Here is a 19,855-nt window from a genome sequence, read left to right as displayed (position 1 = left end):
TTACTGGGCTATAAGATACTCAGTGTGTTGCATTACTGGGCTATAAGATACTCAGTGTGTTGCATTACTGGGCTATACGATGCTCAGTGTGTTACATTACTGGGCTATAAGATACTCAGTGTGTTGCATTACTGGGCTATAAGATACTCAGTGTGTTGCATTACTGGGCTATACGATGCTCAGTGTGTTACATTACTGGGCTATAAGATACTCAGTGTGTTGCATTACTGGGCTATAAGATACTCAGTGTGTTGCATTACTGGGCTATACGATGCTCAGTGTGTTACATTACTGGGCTATAAGATACTCAGTGTGTTGCATTACTGGGCTATAAGATACTCAGTGTGTTGCATTACTGGGCTATACGATGCTCAGTGTGTTGCGTTACTGGGCTATACCATGCTCAGTGTGTTACATTACTGGGCTATACGATGCTCAGTGTGTTACATTACTGGGCTATAAGATACTCAGTGTGTTGCATTACTGGGCTATAAGATACTCAGTGTGTTGCATTACTGGGCTATACGATGCTCAGTGTGTTGCATTACTGGGCTATATGATACTCAGTGTGTTGCATTACTGGGCTATACGATGCTCAGTGTGTTGTGTTACTGGGCTATGCCATGCTCAGTCTGTAGGGTGACTGGGCTATACCATGCTCAGTGTGTAGCGTGACTGGGCTATATGATACTCAGTGTGTTGCGTTACTGGGCTATATGATGCTCAATGTGTTGCGTTACTGGGCTATATGATGCTCAGTGTGTTGCGTTACTGGGCTATATGATGCTCAATGTGTTGCGTTACTGGGCTATACGATGCTCAGTGTGTTGCGTTACTGGGCTATATGATACTCAGTGTGTTGTGTTACTGGGCTATACCATGCTCAGTGTGTTGCGTTACTGGGCTATATGATACTCAGTGTGTTGTGTTACTGGGCTATACCATGCTCAGTGTGTAGCGTGACTGGGCTATATGATGCTCAGTGTGTTGCGTTACTGGGCTATATGATACTCAGTGTGTTGCGTTACTGGGCTATATGATGCTCAATGTGTTGCGTTACTGGGCTATACCATGCTCGGCATGTTGCATTACTGGGCTATATGATACTCAGTGTGTTGCATTACTGGGCTATACGATGCTCAGTGTGTTGCATTACTGGGCTATATGTTACTCAGTGTGATGCATTACTGGGCTATACCATGCTCAGTGTGTTGCGTTACTGGGCTATATGATACTCAGTGTGTTGTGTTACTGGGCTATACCATGCTCAGTGTGTTGCGTTACTGGGCTATATGATACTCAGTGTGTTGCATTACTGGGCTATAGGATGCTCAGTGTGTAGCGTGACTGGGCTATATGATACTCAGTGTGTTGCATTACTGGGCTATAGGATGCTCAGTGTGTAGCGTGACTGGGCTGTACAATGGTCAGTGTGTTGCATAACTGGGCTATATGATGCTCAGTGTGTTGTGTTACTGGGCTATAAAGTGTAGGAACAACAGAGGAAAATTAGAAATGTGCAGAGGCTATTTGGGTCTTCGAAAAGCACTTTCTAAGACATCAACTCAAATATTGCTGTGAGCCGTGAACAAATGGCTCCCTCAGTCTGTCAGAATCATCGAATGGTTACAGCACAGAAAGAGGCCTTTTGGCCCCTCGTGTCCGTGCTGACTCTCTGCGAGAGCAAGTCACCTCGTCCCACTCCTCCAGCCTTACTCTAGCCCTGCAAATTTTTTCTCTTCAGGTGATTGTCCAATTCCCTTTTGAAAGCCACGTATAAATCTGCCTCTCCCACACGCTCAGGCAGGGCATTACAGGTACTAACCACTCGCTGCGTCAAAAAGTTTTTCCTCCTTTGGCAAAAGAACCAAAAGCAATCACTTTAAATCAGTGTCCTCTGGTTCTCAGACGAACATAAGAACTCGAAGCAGGATTAGGCTGTTCGGCCCCTTCAAACCTACTCCACCATTTAATAAGATCATGGCTGCTCTGATTGAGGCCTTAGCTCCACTTTCCCACCTACCCCTGATACCCTTTGACTCCCTTGTTAGTCAAGAATTTATCTACCTCTGCCTTAAAAATATTCAATGACCCTGCCTCCACTACTATCTGGGGAAAAGACTTCCAAAGATTCTCAACCCTCTGATAGAAAAACATTTCTCCTCATCTCTGTCTTAAATGGGTGACCCCTTATTTTTAATCTTTCCCCTAGTTCTAGTCTCTCCCACAAGGGGAAACATCTTTTAAGCATCCACCCAGCCAAGTTCCCTCAGGATCTTATAAACCTCAATAAGATCATCTCTCATTCTTCTAAACTCAACAGGATACAGACCCAACCTGTCCAACCTTTCTTCATAAGATAACCCCCCCCATCCCAGGTATTAGTTGAGTGAACCTTCTCTGAACTGCTGATAATGCATTTATATCCTTTCTTAAATAAGGAGACCAAACTGTACACAGTACTCTAGATGTGATCTCACCAATACCTTATACAACTGTACCAAAACAATAAAAGCAAAATACTGCGGATGCTGGAAATCTGAAATAAAAACAAGAAATGCTGGAAATACTCAGCAGGTCTGGCAGCATCTGTGCGGAGAGAAGCAGAGTTAACGGTTCAGGTCTGTGACCTTTCATCTGATGAAGGGTCACTGACCTGAAACGTTAACTCTGCTTCTCTCTCCACAGATGCTGCAAGACCTGCTGAGTATTTCCAGCATTTCTTGTTTTTATTTGTAGCAAAACAACCCTACTTTTATATTCCGTTCCCCTTGCAATAAACGACAACATTCCATTCGCCTTCCTAATCGCTTGCTGTATCTGCATACCAACCTTTTGTGATTCATGTACCAGGACACCCAGATCCCTCGGTATCTCAGAGTTCTGCAATCTCTCCCCATTTAAATAATATGCTGCTTTACTATTTTTCCTGCCAAAGTAGATAAGTTCACCTTTTCCCATATTATGCTCAATTTTCAAATTTTTCCCCACTCAATCAGCCTCTCTGTATCCCTTTGCAGACTCCTTGGGCTGAATTTTATCAGCACATTGCGCTCCGCAGCGACGTGCTATGAAGTCAGTGGCCGTCTGACACAGAAATGCGGCTGCAGAGCCCCCGTGATATTACGTGCGGGGGCTCATTTAAATGGAGGGGGCGGAACGTCTGCCCCCAATGACATAGAGGGGGCGGCCGTCGTGTCCCTGGCAACAGTATCTGGTGCCACTGCGCAGGCGCTGGTTCTATTTTTAAAGGGCTTCAAGCCCTTCAGGTTAATATAAATGTTTAAAGTGTGGCAACAACACTCATTGAAATAAAACATGAAAAGATGTGGGCTCTTTCCCAACCCCCTCAACTCCCAACCCCCACAACTCCCAACCCCCTCAACTCCCAACCCCCTCAACTCCCAACCCCCACAACTCCCAACCCCCTCAACTCCCAACCCCCACAACTCCCAACCCCCACAACTCCCAACCCCCACAACTCCCAACCCCCACAACTCCCAACCCCCTCAACTCCCAACCCCCACAACTCCCAACCCCCACAACTCCCAACCCCCTCAACTCACAACCCCCTCAACTCCCAACCCCCACAACTCCCAACCCCCATAACTCCCAACCCCCACAACTCCCAACCCCCATAACTCCCAACCCCCTCAACTCCCAACCCCCACAACTCCCAACCCCCATAACTCCCAACCCCCTCAACTCCCAACCCCCTCAACTCCCAACCCCCACAACTCCCAACCCCCACAACTCCCAACCCCCTCAACTCCCAACCCCCTCAACTCCCAACCCCCACAACTCCCAACCCCCACAACTCCCAACCCCCACAACTCCCAACCCCCTCAACTCCCAACCCCCACAACTCTGCTTTTTTGTCCGATCTGATGGAAATGTATTTTGGTCCCAGCACAAACTTTTACCCCCAACCTCAACAAAATTTGCCCTTCAACCCCACAGCCAATAAAAAGTGTCCCACTCCCCCCCCACCGACCTGAAAATGAAACACCTCCCCCCTCCCCATCAGTTTCTTGCCTCGGAACTCCGTATGGAGTTCCAAAGGTGTGCGAGTTGCGGCCAGTGGCTGTAAAATCAGATGTGGGACAGCCGCCGGGAGCTGGTAAGGAGATTTGCATTTATTTTACATAATTTCAATATTGAAATGAAGGCCCCGCAATTTGGCGACTGGGGTCCGCACCGATGCCTTGCCACCACCGCTAATATGTGGCGGGGCCTTCTTGGCGTCGTGGTCATGGTGGGCCAGTCCCACAAGCATTTTATGGGCCGCCCCGCCACGATCCATGATGCCAAGGGGCTGGTAAAATACAGCCCATTATGTCCTCTTCACAACTTACTTTCCTACCTATCATTGTGTCATCAGAACATTTAGCCAACCATACCCTCGGTCCCTTCATCCAAGTCATTGATATAAATTGTAAATAGTTGAGGTCCCAACACAGATCCCTGTGGCATTTCACTCATTACATCTTGCCAACCCTAAAATGACCCATTTATGCCTACTTTCTGTTTCCTGTTAGCTAACCAATCCTCTGTCCATGCCAATATGTTACCCCCAATGCCATGAGCTCTTATTTTGTTCAGTAATTTTTGATGTGGCACCTTGTCAAATGCCTTCTGGAAATTTAAATATAGCACATCCACAGGTTCCCCTTTATCCACATTGCTTGTTATTTCCTCAAAGAAATCCAATAAGTTAGTCAAACATGATTTTCCTGTCATAAAACCATGTTGACTCTGCCTAATTACATTGAGATTTTCTAAGTGCCCCGCTATAACCTCCTTAATAATAGATTCCAGCATTTTCCCTACAACAGATGTTAAGATGTTTCGTTTTCTGCTTTCTGTCTCCCTCCTTTCTGGAACAGAGGAGTCACATTTACTATTTTCCAATTTGATGGGACCTTTCTGGAATTCTCGACCCTTCTGCCAATGGGAATAGTTTCTCTCTATCTACTCTGTCTAGATCCCTCATGATTTTGAACACCTTTATCAGATCGCCTCTGAATCTTCTCTTCTCGAAGGAGAACAGCCCCAACTTCTCCAATTTTTCCACGTAAGTCCCTCATCCCTGGAACCAATCCCATGAATCTTTTCTGCACCCTCACTAATGTCTTCACATCCTTCCTAGAGCGTGGTGCCCAGAATTGGACACAATATTCCAGTTGAGACCAAACCAGTGTTTTATAAAGGTTCACCGTAACCTCCTTGCTTTTGTACTCTTTGCCCTTATTTATAAAGTTCATGATCCTGCATGCCTTATTAACCTGCTTTCTCAACCTGCTCTGCCACCTTCAATGATTTGCGCCCATATACCCCAGGTCTCTCTGCTCCTGCACCCTCTTTCAGAATTGTATCCATTATTTTATATTTAATGGTTTTTAACTTTGCTGACAAGCCTGTTATGTAGCACTTTATCAAACACCTTTTGGAAAGTCCATGTACACCACATCAACTACATTAGCATCATCATCCCTCTCTGTTACCTAAGCAAAAAAGCAATCAAATTAGTTAAACACGATTTGCCCTTAACAAATCTGTGCTGGCTTTCCTTAACTACTCCACATTTGTCCAAGTGACTGTTAATTTTGTCCCAGATTATTGTTTCTAAAAGCTTTCCCAGCTTCAAAGTTAAACTGACTGGCCTGTAGTTGCTGGGCTTATCTGTACACCCTTTTTTGAACAAGAGTGTAACATTTGCTAATCTCCAGTTCTCTGGCACCTCCCCTGTATCTATTGGAAGATTATGGCCAGTGCCTCCACAATTTCCACACTTACTTCAATCAGTATCATCAGATGCATCTCACCCAGTCCTGGTGACTTATCAACGTTCTGTACAGCCAGCCTTTCTAATACCTCCTCTTTATTAATTTTTAGCCCATTCAATGTCTCAACTACCTCCTCTTTCACTATGAGTTTGGCAGCATCTTCTTCCTTGGTAAAGACCGATGCAAAGTACTCATTTAGTACCTCAGCCATGCCCTCTGCCTCCATGCATATATCTCCTTTTTGGTCCATAATTGGTCCCATCCCTCCTTTTATCACCCTTTTATTTTTATATGCCTATAGAAGACTTTTGGACTCTCTTTTATGTTATCTTCCAGTCTCTTCTCATACTCTCTCTTTGCTGCTCTTATTACTTTTTTCACTTCCCCTTGGAACTTGCTATATTCAGCCTGATTCTCACTTGTATTATCCATCTGACATCTATCACACACTCTCCTTTCTGCTTCATCTTACTCTCTATCTGCTTCATCATTGCAGGAACTCTGACTTTTTTCTGTCCTACCTTTCCGCCTCGTGGGAATTTACTTTGACTGTACCCAAACCGTTTCCTCATTAAAGGCAGCCCCTTGTTCAGTTACAGTTTTTTGCCTGCCAGTCTTTGATTCCAATTTGCCTGAGCTAGATCCATTCTCGTTCCAATGAAATTGGTCCACCTCATTAATTATTTTTACTCTGGATTACTCCACAGCCAATCTAAACCTTATGATACAATGATCACTGTCCTGTAAATGTTCGCCTAACACTTGACCCACCTCACTCCCCAGTACCAAATCCAGCAATGCCTCCTTCTTCATTGGGCCGGAAACATATTGATCTAGAAAATTCTCCTGAACACAATTCAGAAACTCCTCCCCCTCTCTGCCTTTTACACTATTACTATCTCAGTCTATATTAGGATAATTAAAATCCCCCATTATAACTACTCTATAGTTATTGCACCTCCTTGTAATTTCCTTGCAAATTTGTTCCTCTATAACTTCCCCACTAGTTGTTATCCCATAGAATTCACCCATTAGTGTAATGGTAACTGTATTATTTCTTTGTTCTAACCAAACAGATTCAGTCCTTGAGCCCTCTAGGTCATCCTCTTTCTCCAGCACTGTAATGTTCTCCTTAATAACTACAGCCATCCCTCCTCCTTTCCTTTTTTCCCTATCTTTCCAGAACACTTTGTATCCAGGAATATTTTGTACCCAGTCTTTCCCTTTTTTGAGCTAGATCTCCATTATCACCACAATATCATATTTCCAAGGTGGCAGTTGGCGCCTGCAGCTCACTGACCTTATTAACCACACTCTCTGTGCATTCACCTACGTGCAATGTAAACCTAATTGAGACCTTATTGAATTCCCTCTTATTCTGACCCCACTTAATACCTTACTATTTCTTACTCTAGTGCTATCCGTCTCTCCCAATTCATTGTGCACTTTGTTTTTCCTCCGTAATATTACCTCCTGGTTCCCACACCCCTGCCAAGCAAGTTTAAACCCTCCCCGATAGCACTAGCAAACTGTCCCACAAGGACTGTGTCCAGGTGCAACCCATCCAGTCTGTACATGTCCCATCTTCCCCCAGAAACGGTCCCAATGTCGCAAGAATCTAAAGAAAGAGGGGGAAATAGAAATGGGACCGAGGCAGATAAAAGAGAAAGAAAGGAAAAGTAAAATAAAATAATTTTTTAAACATTTTTTAAAAATCTCCAACAATATTTAAAATCTGAAGGAATGAGACTCCACTTTTGTAAATATAGTTGTTTGGTAATACAGAACTTGAGTATTGCTGAAAATAGAGACATTTTGTCGAAGCTTTTTGTCTTGCACTCATCAGGACAAATCACAAGAATAATCAATATAAGGGAAGCAACAAATTTATACTGTATGAGTAGAGAGTGCTGATTGGTTGGCAAGTGGACTCTGATTGGTAGAGGCGTTGCCATGGGGAATGCACCAGTTTATGGTGACTGACAGTTAACTGCCAAGCTTTGTTTGAAATTTAAACTAGGCAGCTTGACACTGATTGGTAAAGGCATTGCCCTGAGGAATGAACCAGTGAATGGATGTCACTTATTTTGTTTAGCTGAAACAGGCGCAATGTGTGTACATGTTCCTTGTGTCTGCAAAGAACAGGGCCCTGTGTATTTATATATGTAGCTTCCAGGAAAAGGCCCATCTAATCTCTGCTTCCTGTTAGCTAACCAGTCCTTTATCCATGCTAATATGTTACCCCCTACACCATGTGCTGTTACCTTGTTTAGTAACCTTTGATGCGGCACCTTATCAACTACCTTTTGGAAATCTAAGTACACCACATCTACTGGTGCCCCGTTATCTGCCTTGCTTGTTACTTCCTCAAATAACTCTCATAAATTAGTTAAACATGATTTACCTTTCACAAAACCATGTTTACTCTGTCTGATCCCATTATGATTTTCTAAGTATCCTGCTATAACCTCCTTAATAATGGATTCTAGTAATATCCCTATGACAGATGTTAGGCTAACTGGCCTATGGTTTCCTGCTTTCTGTCTCCCTACTTTCTTGAATAAAGTTGTTTATTTGCTATTTTCCAATCCACTGGGACCCTTCCAGATCAAAGGAATTTTGGAAGATTATAACCAATGCTTCTACTATCTCTGCCATCACTTCTTTTAACAACGTACTGCTCTGAGAAATTGTCCTGAATACACGCTATGAACTTATTTTCCAGGCTACCTTTGCCAATCTGATTCGCCCAACCTACACGTAGATTAAAGTCACCCATGACTCTTGTGGTACCTTTCTTACACGCCCCATTTATTTCTTCCTGTAAACTCTGTCCTGCAGTGTAGCAACTGTTAGGGGGCCTATAAACTACTCTCACTAGTGCCCTCTTACCTTTCCTGTTTTTTATCTCTACCCAAACTGATTCTACATCTTGCTCTTCTGAGCTAAGGTCATCTCTCACTACTGTACTAATGACATCCTTAGTTAACAAAGCTACCCCAACACCTTTTCCTAGCTTCCTGTCTTTTTGAAATTCAAATACCCTTAAATATTCAGGTCCCAGCTTTGGTCACCTTGCAACCTTGTCTCTGTAATGGCTGTCAGGTCATACATATATAGTTTTATCTGTGCTAACAATTCATCTATTTTGTTATGAATTCTGCACGCATTCGGATACAGAGCCTTTAACTCTGTGTCATAGAATCATAGAATGTTTAAGGCACAGAAAGAGGCCACTTGGCCCATCATGTCTGTGCTGGCAGAAAAACAATCCACCTATTCTAATACCATTTGGACTGTAGCCCTGCAGATTACAGCACTTGAGGTGCATATCCAGACTCCTTTTGAATGAGTTGAATGTTTCTGCCTCAACTACCCTTTCAGGCAGTGAGTTCCAGACCATCACCACCCTCTGGGTGAAAATGTTTTTCCTCATCTCCTCTCTAATTTTTCTACCAATCACTTTAAATCTGTGCCCCCTCGTCACTGACCTCTCTGCTAAGGTGAATAGACCCTTCACCTCCACTCTATCCAGACCCCTCAAAATTTTGTATATTTCAATCAGATCTCCCCTCAGCCTTCTCTGTTCCAAGGAGGGCGGCACAGTGGCGCAGTGGTTAGCACCGCAGCCTCACAGCTCCAGGGACCCGGGTTCGATTCCGGGTACTGCCTGTGCGGAGTTTGCAAGTTCTCCCTGTGTCTGCGTGGGTTTCCTCCGGGTGCTCCGGTTTCCTCCCACATGCCAAAGACTTGCAGGTTGATAGGTTAATTGGCCATTATAAATTGCCCCTAGTGTAGGTAGGTGGTAGGGAAATATGTAGGGACAGGTGGAGATGAGATAGGAATATGGGATTAGTGTAGGATTAGTATAAATGGGTGGTTGATGGTCGGCACAGACTCGGTGGGCCGAAGGGCCTGTTTCAGTGCTGTATCTCTAAACTCTAAACTAAAAATCTAAACTAAGAACAATCCCAGCCTATCCAATCTTTCCTCATAGCTGCATTTTTCCAGTCCTGGCAACATCCTCGTAAATCTCCTCTGTACCCTCACTAGTGCAATTACATCCTTTCTGTAATGAGACCAGAACTGCACACAGTACTCAAGTTGTGGCCTAACCAATGATTTATACAGTTCCAGCATAACCTCCCTGATCTTATATTCTATACCTCAGCTAATAAAGGAAAGGATTCCAAATGCCTTCTGAACCACCTTATCAACCTGTCCTGCTACCTTCAGGGATCTGTGGACATTCATTCCAAGGTCTCTCACTTCCTCTACACTTCTCAGTATTTTCCCATTAATCGTGTATTCCTTTGCCTTGTTTGACCTCCCCAAATGCATCACCTCACACTTCTACAGGTTGAATTTTATTCAGCTATCCTCCTTTGCTATCTAGCACACGGCCAATCTTTGTGTCATCTGCAAACCTCTTGATCATGCCCTCTACATTTACATCCAAATCGTTAATATATACCACAAAAAGCAGGGGACCCAGTATTTGGACTTGGCCTTATCTCCTGGTGCAGTACGCACTGTCCCTTCCTGCCACACTTTGGTTATTCGCTGCCCTGCTCTATTACCTCGTTGCTTCCCTTTGATTTACCACATCTCTTCTCACATGATCCCTTCCCCCCCCAACTATTTAGTTTAAAGCCTTATCTACCGCCCTAGTTATACGACTCGCTAGAACACTATTCCCAGCACGATTCAGGTGAAGACCGTCCCAACGGTACAGTTCCCACTTTCCCCTGTACTGATGCCGGTGCCCCATGAATCAAAACCCATTTCTCACACACCAGTCTTTGAGCCATGCTTTCACCTCGCTAATCTTATTTACCCTACACCAATTTGCTCATGGCTCAGGTAATAATCCAAAGATTATTAACTTTGTGGTTCTGTTTTTTAATTTAGCCCCTAGCTGTTCATACTCCCTAAGCAGAACCTCTTTCCTAGTTCTATCTATGTGATTGGTACTTTTTTTTTCATTCGTTCATGGGATGTGTGCGCCGCTGGCTAGGCCAGCATTTATTGCCCATCACTAATTACCCTTGAATTCAGTGGCTTTCTAGGGCATTTAAGAGTTAACCACATTACTGTGGGTCTGGAATCACATGCAGGCCAGACCAGGTAAGGATGGCAGATTTTCTTCCCTAAAGGACATTAGTGAGCCTATGTGGACCACGACAACTGGATCCTCCCCCTCCCACTGCAGGTTCTTCTCCAGCCCCAAGCAGATGTCCCAAGCCCTGGCACCAGGCAATCAATGCAGCCTTTTGGATTCTCACTCTGGGCCGCAGAGAACGTTGTCTATCCCCCTGACTATACTATCTCCTACTACCACTACATTCCTATTTACTCCCCCCTTTTGAATGGTTTCCTGTACCATGGTGCCATGGTCAGTTTGCTCATCCACTCTGCAGCCCCTGCTCTCGTCCCTCCAAGCTGAAAGAACCTCAAACCTGTTGGATAATTGCAAGGGCTGAGGCTCCTCCACTTCTGCCTTCTCGATCCCCTTACTTGCCTCACACAGTCACACCCTCCTGTCCCTGACTACTGACCAAATCAGATGACCCTATCCTTTGCAGTGTGATTGCCTTTTGGATCAAAGTGTCCAGGTAACTTTCCCCCTCCCTGATGCATCGCAGTGTCTGTAGCTTGGCCTCCAGCTCACTGACTCTGAGCCGAAGCTGTTTGAGCCACAGACACTTACTGCAGACGTGGTTGCTATGGATCACACTGGTGTCAATGAGCTCCCACATACTGCAGCTGCAACACATCACCTGCCTTGCCATCCTGATTGCATTTCCTCTTTCCTCTTCTGCACTGAATTCCCAAATGAACTAAATTCCCACCTTCACACTCTGACTGCATCTCACTCAGGCAAGGTGTCCCCTCCGTGTTTTCCTTACTCCCTGATTAACGCGGGGAAAGACAATGAGAGCAAATTCCCAGAACTGAGGGATTCAGCATTTGATAAAATAAAAGCTTCACTTTGTAACAAATAAGGATTTCTTTCAACCTTCTGGTCAGTAATCAGATAAAGGACATCATCTATATTACAACATGTAGGGGGTTTGTGAGAGATTGGGGGGTGAGAGAGTAGGAGGATTGGGTAGATGGGTGAGTGTGGGTGGATAGATTTGGTGGGTGATCAAAAAGATCATTTTACAGTTTCACATGGTGTTTTCAAACTCTGAGTGAGATTGCCAATTTAATATAAAATTAAAACAAGAAATGCTGGAAATACTCAGCAGGTCTGGCAGCATCTGTGGAAAGAGAAGCAGAGTTAACGTTTCAGGTCAGTGACCCTTGATCAGAACTGCCAATTTAGTTATAGTTTGTGCTGAGTTCTGGATCTGGATCTGTTTGGAGTTGAGATGAAATTGGGCCTCTTTCACTTTGGAGTTGTGCAACAAACAGGAAATGGAGATATCCATATCCAGCAATGTGGCTCGAGGTCAGTGACCGAGCTCACAACACCATCCAGTCCCCTTGCTTCAGACTCCAAAGAAGTGAAGGCTCACACAGTCAAACAGCATTCCGACCTGCTGGCCTCTGGCTGAGATAGTTGATTATGTTGAGTTCCTCCAATCACTACCACAAAGCTATGAGTTCACATGTTTGAGATGAGCTCCCAGCTCTAAGCCGAGTCACTCATCCATCAGCCCACACAAATATGGTTTTGAAAGTGTGAATGTTTTTATAGATAGATCTGTCATATTTCATTTTGATTCCAGGTCTGTTCATCCATGGTAACATTTTGAAAGATTAACTTCTTTTTAAACTGGTTTAAAGTTTAAGTTTCAGTAGCAAATCCCTGTGTCATTCAGAGATGGATTCTGAATATAGTGTTAGAGATTTGTTTTCAAATTTAATATTTAATTTTATATTTTATTTCATTTGCCTCACTGGCAGTGTCGGGTTATTGGGCCTCAGGGTGCAGTTTGTCTGGGCGCAGGGTGTCGAGGCGCAGTTTGTCGGGGTATTGGATGCAGGGTGTCTGGGTGCAGTCTGTCTGGGCACAGGGTATCAGTGTGCAGGGTGTCTGGGCGCAGGGTGTTGGGGCGCAAGGTGTCGGGGTGCAGTTTGTCTGGGCGCAGTCTGTCTGGGCGCAGGGTGTCGGGGCGCAGTCTGTCTGGGCGCAGGGAGTCGGGGCACAGGGTATCAGTGTGCAGGGTGTTGGGGCGCAAGGTGTCGGGGTGCAGTTTGTCTGGGCGCAGTCTGTCTGGGCGCAGGGTGTCTGGGCGCAGTCTGTCTGGGCGCAGGGTGTCGGGGCGCAGGGAGTCGGGGCACAGGGTGTCTGGGCGCAGGGTGTCTGGGCGCAGGGTGTTGGGGCGCAAGGTGTCGGGGTGCAGTTTGTCTGGGCGCAGGGTGTCGGGGTGCAGGGTATCGGGGTGCAGGGTGTCAGAGTGCAGTTTGTCGGGGTGCAAGGTGTTGGGCCACAGGATGTCGCGGCGCAGGGCGTCGGGGCGCAGTCTGTCTGGGCGCAGGGTGTCGGGGCGCAGTCTGTCTGGGCGCAGTCTGTCGGGGCGCAGTCTGTCTGGGCGCAGGGTGTCGGGGCACAGGGAGTCGGGGCACAGGGTATCAGTGTGCAGGGTGTCTGGGCGCAGGGTGTTGGGGCGCAAGGTGTCGGGGTGCAGTTTGTCTGGGCGCAGGGTGTCGGGGTGCAGGGTATCGGGGTGCAGGGTGTCGGAGTGCAGTTTGTCGGGGTGCAAGGTGTTGGGCCACAGGATGTCGCGGCGCAGGGCGTCGGGGCGCAGTCTGTCTGGGCGCAGGGAGTCGGGGCGCAGGGTGTCGGGGCACAGGGTGTCGGGGCGCAGGGTGTCGGGGCGCAGGGAGTCTGGGCGCAGTCTGTCTGGGCGCAGGGTGTCGGGGCGCAGTTTGTCGGGGCGCAGTTTGTCGGGGCGCAGGGTTACGGGGCGCAGTCTGTCTGGGCGCAGTCTGTCTGGGCGCAGGGTATCGGGGCGCAGGGTATCGGGGTGCAGGGTATCGGGGTGCAGGGTATCGGGGTGCACGGTGTCTGGGCGCAGGGTGTCGGGGCGCAGGGTATCGGGGCACAGGGTGTCAGGGTGCAGTTTGTCTGGGCGCAGGGTGTCGGGATGCAGGGTATCGGGGTGCAGTTTGTCGGGGCGCAAGGTGTCGGGGCGCAAGGTGTCGGGGCGCAGGGTGTCGGGGCGCAGGGTGTCGGGGCGCAGGGTTACGGGGCGCAAGGTGTCGGGGTGCAGTTTGTCTGGGCGCAGGGTGTCGGGGCGCAGGGTGTCGGGGCGCAGGGTGTCGGGGCGCAGTTTGTCTGGGCGCAGGGTGTCGAGGCGCAGGGTGTCGGGGCGCAGTTTGTCTGGGCGCAGTTTGTCTGGGCGCAGGGTGTCGAGGCGCAGGGTGTCGGGGCGCAAGGTGTCGGGGCGCAAGGTGTCGGGGCGCAGGGTGTCGGGACGCAGGGTGTCGGGGCGCAGGGTGTCGGGGCGCAGGGTGTCGGGGCGCAGGGTGTCGGGGCGCAGGGTGTCGGGGCTCAAGGTGTCGGGGCTCAAGGTGTCGGGGCGCAGGGTGTCGGGGCGCAGGGTGTCGGGGCGCAGGGTGTCGGGGCGCAGGGTGTCGGGGCGCAGTTTGTCTGGGCGCAGTTTGTCTGGGCGCAGGGTGTCGAGGCACAGGGTGTCAGGGCGCAAGGTGTCGGGGCGCAGTTTGTTGGGGCGCAGGGTGTCTGGGCGCAGGGTGTCTGGGCGCAGGGCGTCGGGGCGCAGGGTGTCGGGGCGCAGTTTGTCTGGGCGCAGTTTGTCGGGGCGCAGGGTGTCGGGGTGCAGGGTGTCGGGGCGCAGGGTGTCGAGGCGCAGGGTGTCGGGGCGCAAGGTGTCGAGGCGCAGGGTGTCGAGGCGCAGGGTGTCGAGGCGCAGGGTGTCGGAGCGCAGGGTGTCGGGGCGCAGGGTGTCGGGGCGCAGGGTGTCGGGGCGCAGGGTGTCAGGGCGCAGGGTGTCGTGGCGCAGGGTGTCGTGGCGCAGGGTGTCGGGGCGCAGGGTGTCGGGGCGCAGGGTGTCGGGGCGCAGGGTGTCGGGACGCATTTTGTCGTGGCGCAGGGTGTCGGGGCGCAGGGTGTCGAGGCGCAGGGTGTCGGGGCGCAGGGTGTCGGGGCGCAAGGTGTCGGGGCGCAAGGTGTCGGGGCGCAAGGTGTCGAGGCGCAGGGTGTCGGGGCGCAGGGTGTCGAGGCGCAGGGTGTCTGGGCGCAGTTTGTCTGGGCGCAGTTTGTCTGGGCGCAGGGTGTCGAGGCGCAGGGTGTCGGGGCGCAGGGTGTCGGGGCGCAGGGTGTCGGGGCGCAGGGTGTCGGGGCGCAAGGTGTCGAGGCGCAGGGTGTCGGGGCGCAGGGTGTCGGGGCGCAAGGTGTCGGGGTGCAGGATGTCGGGGTGCAGGATGTCGGGGTGCAGTTTGTCGGGGCGCAAGGTGTCTGGGCGCAGGGTGTCGGAGCGCAGGGTGTCGGAGCGCAGGGTGTCGGAGCGCAGGGTGTCGGGGCGCAGGGTGTCGGGGCGCAGGGTGTCGAGGCGCAAGGTGTCAGGGCGCAGGGTGTCGAGGCAGAGGGTGTCGGGGCGCAGGGTGTCGGGGCGCAGGGTGTCGGGGCGCAGGTTGTCGAGGCGCAGGGTGTCGGGGCGCAAGGTGTCGAGGCGCAGGGTGTCGGAGCGCAGGGTGTCGGGGCGCAGGGTGTCGGGGCGCAGGGTGTCGGGGCGCAGGGTGTCAGGGCGCAGGGTGTCGTGGCGCAGGGTGTCGTGGCGCAGGGTGTCGTGGCGCAGGGTGTCAGGGCGCAGGGTGTCGGGACGCATTTTGTCGTGGCGCAGGGTGTCGGGGCGCAGGGTGTCGTGGCGCAGGGTGTCGTGACTCAGGGTGTCGGGGCGCAGTTTGTCGGGGTGCAGTTATATTTATATAGTGCCTTTAATGTGCTAAAATGTCCCAAGGTGCAACACAGGCACATTACAAAAGATGACACCGAGCCACATAATCAAGTGACCAAAAGCTTGGTCAAAGAGGTCGGTTTTAAGGGTGTCTTAAAGGAGGAAAGCGAGGTAGAGGGAGTGAGGTCTTGTGAGGGTATCTGATTTCAAACTCTCAATAAGCTGTAATCCACTAGATCCCTAGCCAAGACCTCTGGATCACTCGACAGTTACAGAACCTCAACAGCTCCCCATACCCAGTATCTGTACTCACCCTAAACCAGAGCCAAATGCAAAAACCGAACTGTGGGATGCACAAGGTCAAGTTTGACTTTGTGTTTGCACTGCTCTGATAGTTTAGTGAACAGTAAATGAGTGATAAATATTAATGACAACATTAAATGTTAATAATTCATGTTATGAGGCACAGTACTAAATGTAAAGTAGATTAAAAATCACAGCCTTGGTTTATATTACTTTAGAAATTTCCAGACGAGAAACAGACAATTAGAGTGTGAGGTTTAAAGTGGTCACTTGAGCCTTGCTTGAGATTCCTGTTCAATAATGACAGCTCCTGGTCTGGACAACACACTGCAGAACAGAACAACACACAACCGTGGGAGCTTTATCATCCACTCGAGAGGGCAGACATCTCATCCCAAAGACAGCACCTCCAGTGCATCACTCCCTCAGTACTGACCCTCCGACAATGTGGCACTTCCTCAGTACTGCCCCTCTGACAGTGCAGCACTCCCTCAGTACTGACCCTCTGACAGTGCAGCACTCCCTCAGTACTGACCCTCTGACAGTGCAGCGCTTCCTCAGTACTGACCCTCTGACAGTGCAGCTCTCCCTCAGTACTGCCCCTCTGACAGTGCAGCTCTCCCTCAGTACTGCCCCTCTGACAGTGCAGTGCTCCCTCAGTACTGTCCCTCTGACAGTGCAGCGCTCCCTCAGTACTGCCCCTCTGACAGTGCAGCTCTCCCTCAGTACTGACCCTCTGACAGTGCAGCGCTCCCTCAGTACTGGCCCTCCGACAGTGCAGCGCTCCCTCAGTACTGACCCTCCGACAGTGCAACACTCCCTCAGTACTGACCCTCTGACAGTGCAGCACTCCTTCAGTACTGACCCTGCGACAGTGCAGCACTCCCTCAGTACTGACCCTCCGACGGTGCAGCGGTCCCTCAGTACTGACCCTCTGACAGTGCAGCACTCCCTCAGTACTGACCCTGCGACCGTGAATCACTCCCTCAGTACAGACCCTGCGACAGTGCAGAACTCCCTCAGTACTGACCCTCAGACAATGCAGCACTCCCTCAGTACTGACCCTCAGACAGTGCAGCACTCCCTCAGTACTGACCCTCTGACAGTGCAGCACTCCCTCAGTACTGACCCTCTGACAGTGCAGCACTCCCTCAGTACTGACCCTCTGACAGTGCAGCGCTCCCTCAGTACTGACCCTCTGACAGTGCAGCACTCCCTCAGTACTGACCCTCTGACAGTGCAGCACTCCCTCAGTACTGACCCTCTGACAGTGCAGCGCTCCCTCAGTACTGACCCTCTGACAGTGCAGCACTCCCTCAGTACTGACCCTCAGACAGTGCAGCACTCCCTCAGTACTGACCCTCTGACAGTGCAGCACTCCCTCAGTACTGACCCTGTGATCGTGCAGCACTCCCTCAGTATTGACCTTCCGACCTTGGGTGCAATCCTTCAACAGAACTCAGGCCTCAAAGATTGGTCAATATTTAATAAGGTTGGAAAAATATTGTGAAAAGGAGGATGGAGGCAGTAGCTTGCTCTTCAATTCTTATTCCTCAACTAACATCACTGGAAGACATACGATCTAATTATTTACCTCATTGCTTTGTGGGATCTTGCTGTGTAGAAACTGGCTGATGTGTTTCCTACATTACAACAGTGACTACATTTGGAAATATACTTTGTTGGGACGTCCTCGGTTCATGAATGGCGCTATAGAAATATAATTCTTTGTACAAAATATCGTCAGAGAGATATTAAAACAGGGATGAGGGTGAAATGTGAATGGAGAGATATTTATCCAAGCAAAGTGGAGAAAGAGAAAGTAAACTGCTAAATTGTCAGGTCTGAAATAAAATAGAAGTGTGCCAGTTCGAAAAGAGAATAAAAAACTACATTGCCTCAACTCAGACCAGGGAGGTGAAGCAAACCCCAACTCTCCACCAGACACAGACTGGTCTCAATCATTTCACCAGCTCCTCTCTGCTTATCTAAGATCTGATCCTGTTGGAATTTACATGGATGAGTTGAACAGTGCGGGAGATCACTGACAGCACTCAATAGTTTGCAGCTTTTTGAACCAATTCCCAACCTCTCACTGTCAGCAATAATTATTCTGTCTGTTCCTTGTTTCTTTACATCTTCCATTCAGGAACTTGCTTAATTTTCAGGCTTGAGTTCCAGTTGCACAAGGAATGTTAACTGCCCTCTCTGTACAGATGCTGCAATGTTCCAGCATGTTTTATTTTTGTTAAACATGTTCACAGGCAGCATTCATGGTCTATTGGGCACTTCCACGGTACCTGCATGTACTTGTCCGACTGAAAAGCCGCCCCCTGTCACTGCCTGAGCAGCCGGTTCCTGCACGGATGAGCTTTCAACAATGTCACAGTCACCTGGACATCACTCACCCAAAGTTCCTCATGGCAACACACATCCCCAACAGCCAATTAGCGCCTTTGGATCAGTCATGAGCACTTACTCAAAATGACTACCTGTATTCATAGAATCAGAGAGAGGTTACAACAGAGAAGGAGGCCATTCGGCCAGCTTGTCCCTGTCAGCTCTCTGTCGGAGCAACTCATCTTGTCCCACTCACCTGCCTTTTCCCCATAGTTCTACAAATTCTTTCTCTTCAGATAATTCTCCAATTCCCTTCTGAAAATCCCGATTGAATCGGCCTCCACACTCTCAGTCAAAACGTCCAGATCCGAACCACTCACTGTGTAAAAATGATTTTCCTCATGTCGCCTTTAGTTCTTTTGCCAGTCACCTTATATCAGTGTCCTCTGGTTCTCGATCCTTCCACCAATGGAAACAGTTTCTCTCTATCTACTCTGTCCAGACCCCTCATGATTTTCAACACCTCCATCAAATCTCTCAACCTTCTCTTCACTAAGAAGAACAGGCCCAGCTTCACCATCTAGCCTCGTAACTGAAGTCCCTCATCACAGAATCACAGAATAATACAGTGCAGAAGAGGCCCTTTGGCCCATCGAGTCTGCACCGATGCATTAAAACACCTGACCTGTCTACCTAATCCCATTTGCCAGCACTTGGCCCATATCCTTGAATGTTATGACGTGCCAAGTGCTCATCCAGGTACTTTTTAAAGGATGTGAGGCAACCTGCCTCTACCACCCTCCCAGGCAGGGCATTCCAGACCATCACCACCCTCTGGGTAAAAAAGTTCTTCCTCAAATCCCCCTTAAACCTCTTGCCCCTCACCTTAAACTTGTGTCCCCTAGTAACTGACCCTTCAACTAAGGGGAACAGCTGCTCCCTATCCACCCTGTCCATGCCCCTTATAATCTTGTACACCTCGATCAGGTCACCCCTTAGTCTTCTCTGCTCCAGCGAAAACAACCCAAGCCTATCCAACCTCTCTCCATAGCTTAAATGTTCCATCCCAGACACCATCCTGGTGAATCGCCTGTGCACCCCCTCCAGTGCAATCACATCCTTCGTATAATGTGGCGACCAGAATTGCACACAGTACTCCAGCTGTGGCCTTACCAAAGTTCTGTACAACTCCAACATGACCTCCCTGCTTTTGTAATCTATGCCTCGATTGATAAAGGCAAGTGTCCCATATGCCTTTTTCACCACCCTATTAACCTGCCCTTCTGCCTTCAGAGATCTATGGACAAACACGCCAAGGTCCCTTTGTTCCTTGGAACTTCCCAGTGTCAGGCCATTCATTGAATACTTCTGTGTCACATTACTCCTTCTAAAGTGTATCACCTCACACTTTTCAGCGTTAAATTCCATCTGCCACTTTTCTGCCCATTTGACCATCCCGTCTATATCTTCCTGTAACCTAAGACACTCAACCTCACTGTTAACCACTCGGCCAATCTTTGTGTCATCCGCGAACTTACTGATCCTACCCCCCAACAT

General features: G+C 49.0%; 1 protein-coding gene across 1 annotated transcript; it reads right to left on the bottom strand.

Annotated features, from left to right (window-relative positions):
* Positions 1–12,718: 12,718 nt before the first annotated feature.
* LOC137381580 (adhesive plaque matrix protein-like) lies at positions 12,719–15,586 on the bottom strand. Its single transcript, XM_068054274.1, has one exon. It carries the CDS (start codon positions 15,584–15,586, stop codon positions 12,719–12,721), a length of 2,868 nt encoding a protein of 955 aa, XP_067910375.1.
* Between the last annotated feature and the right edge of the window lie 4,269 nt (positions 15,587–19,855).

The sequence above is a fragment of the Heterodontus francisci genome, chromosome 22 (genome assembly GCF_036365525.1).
Source record: "Heterodontus francisci isolate sHetFra1 chromosome 22, sHetFra1.hap1, whole genome shotgun sequence".
Taxonomy (NCBI): Eukaryota; Metazoa; Chordata; class Chondrichthyes; order Heterodontiformes; family Heterodontidae; genus Heterodontus; species Heterodontus francisci.
This window is presented reverse-complemented; position numbering and strand designations above follow the sequence as displayed.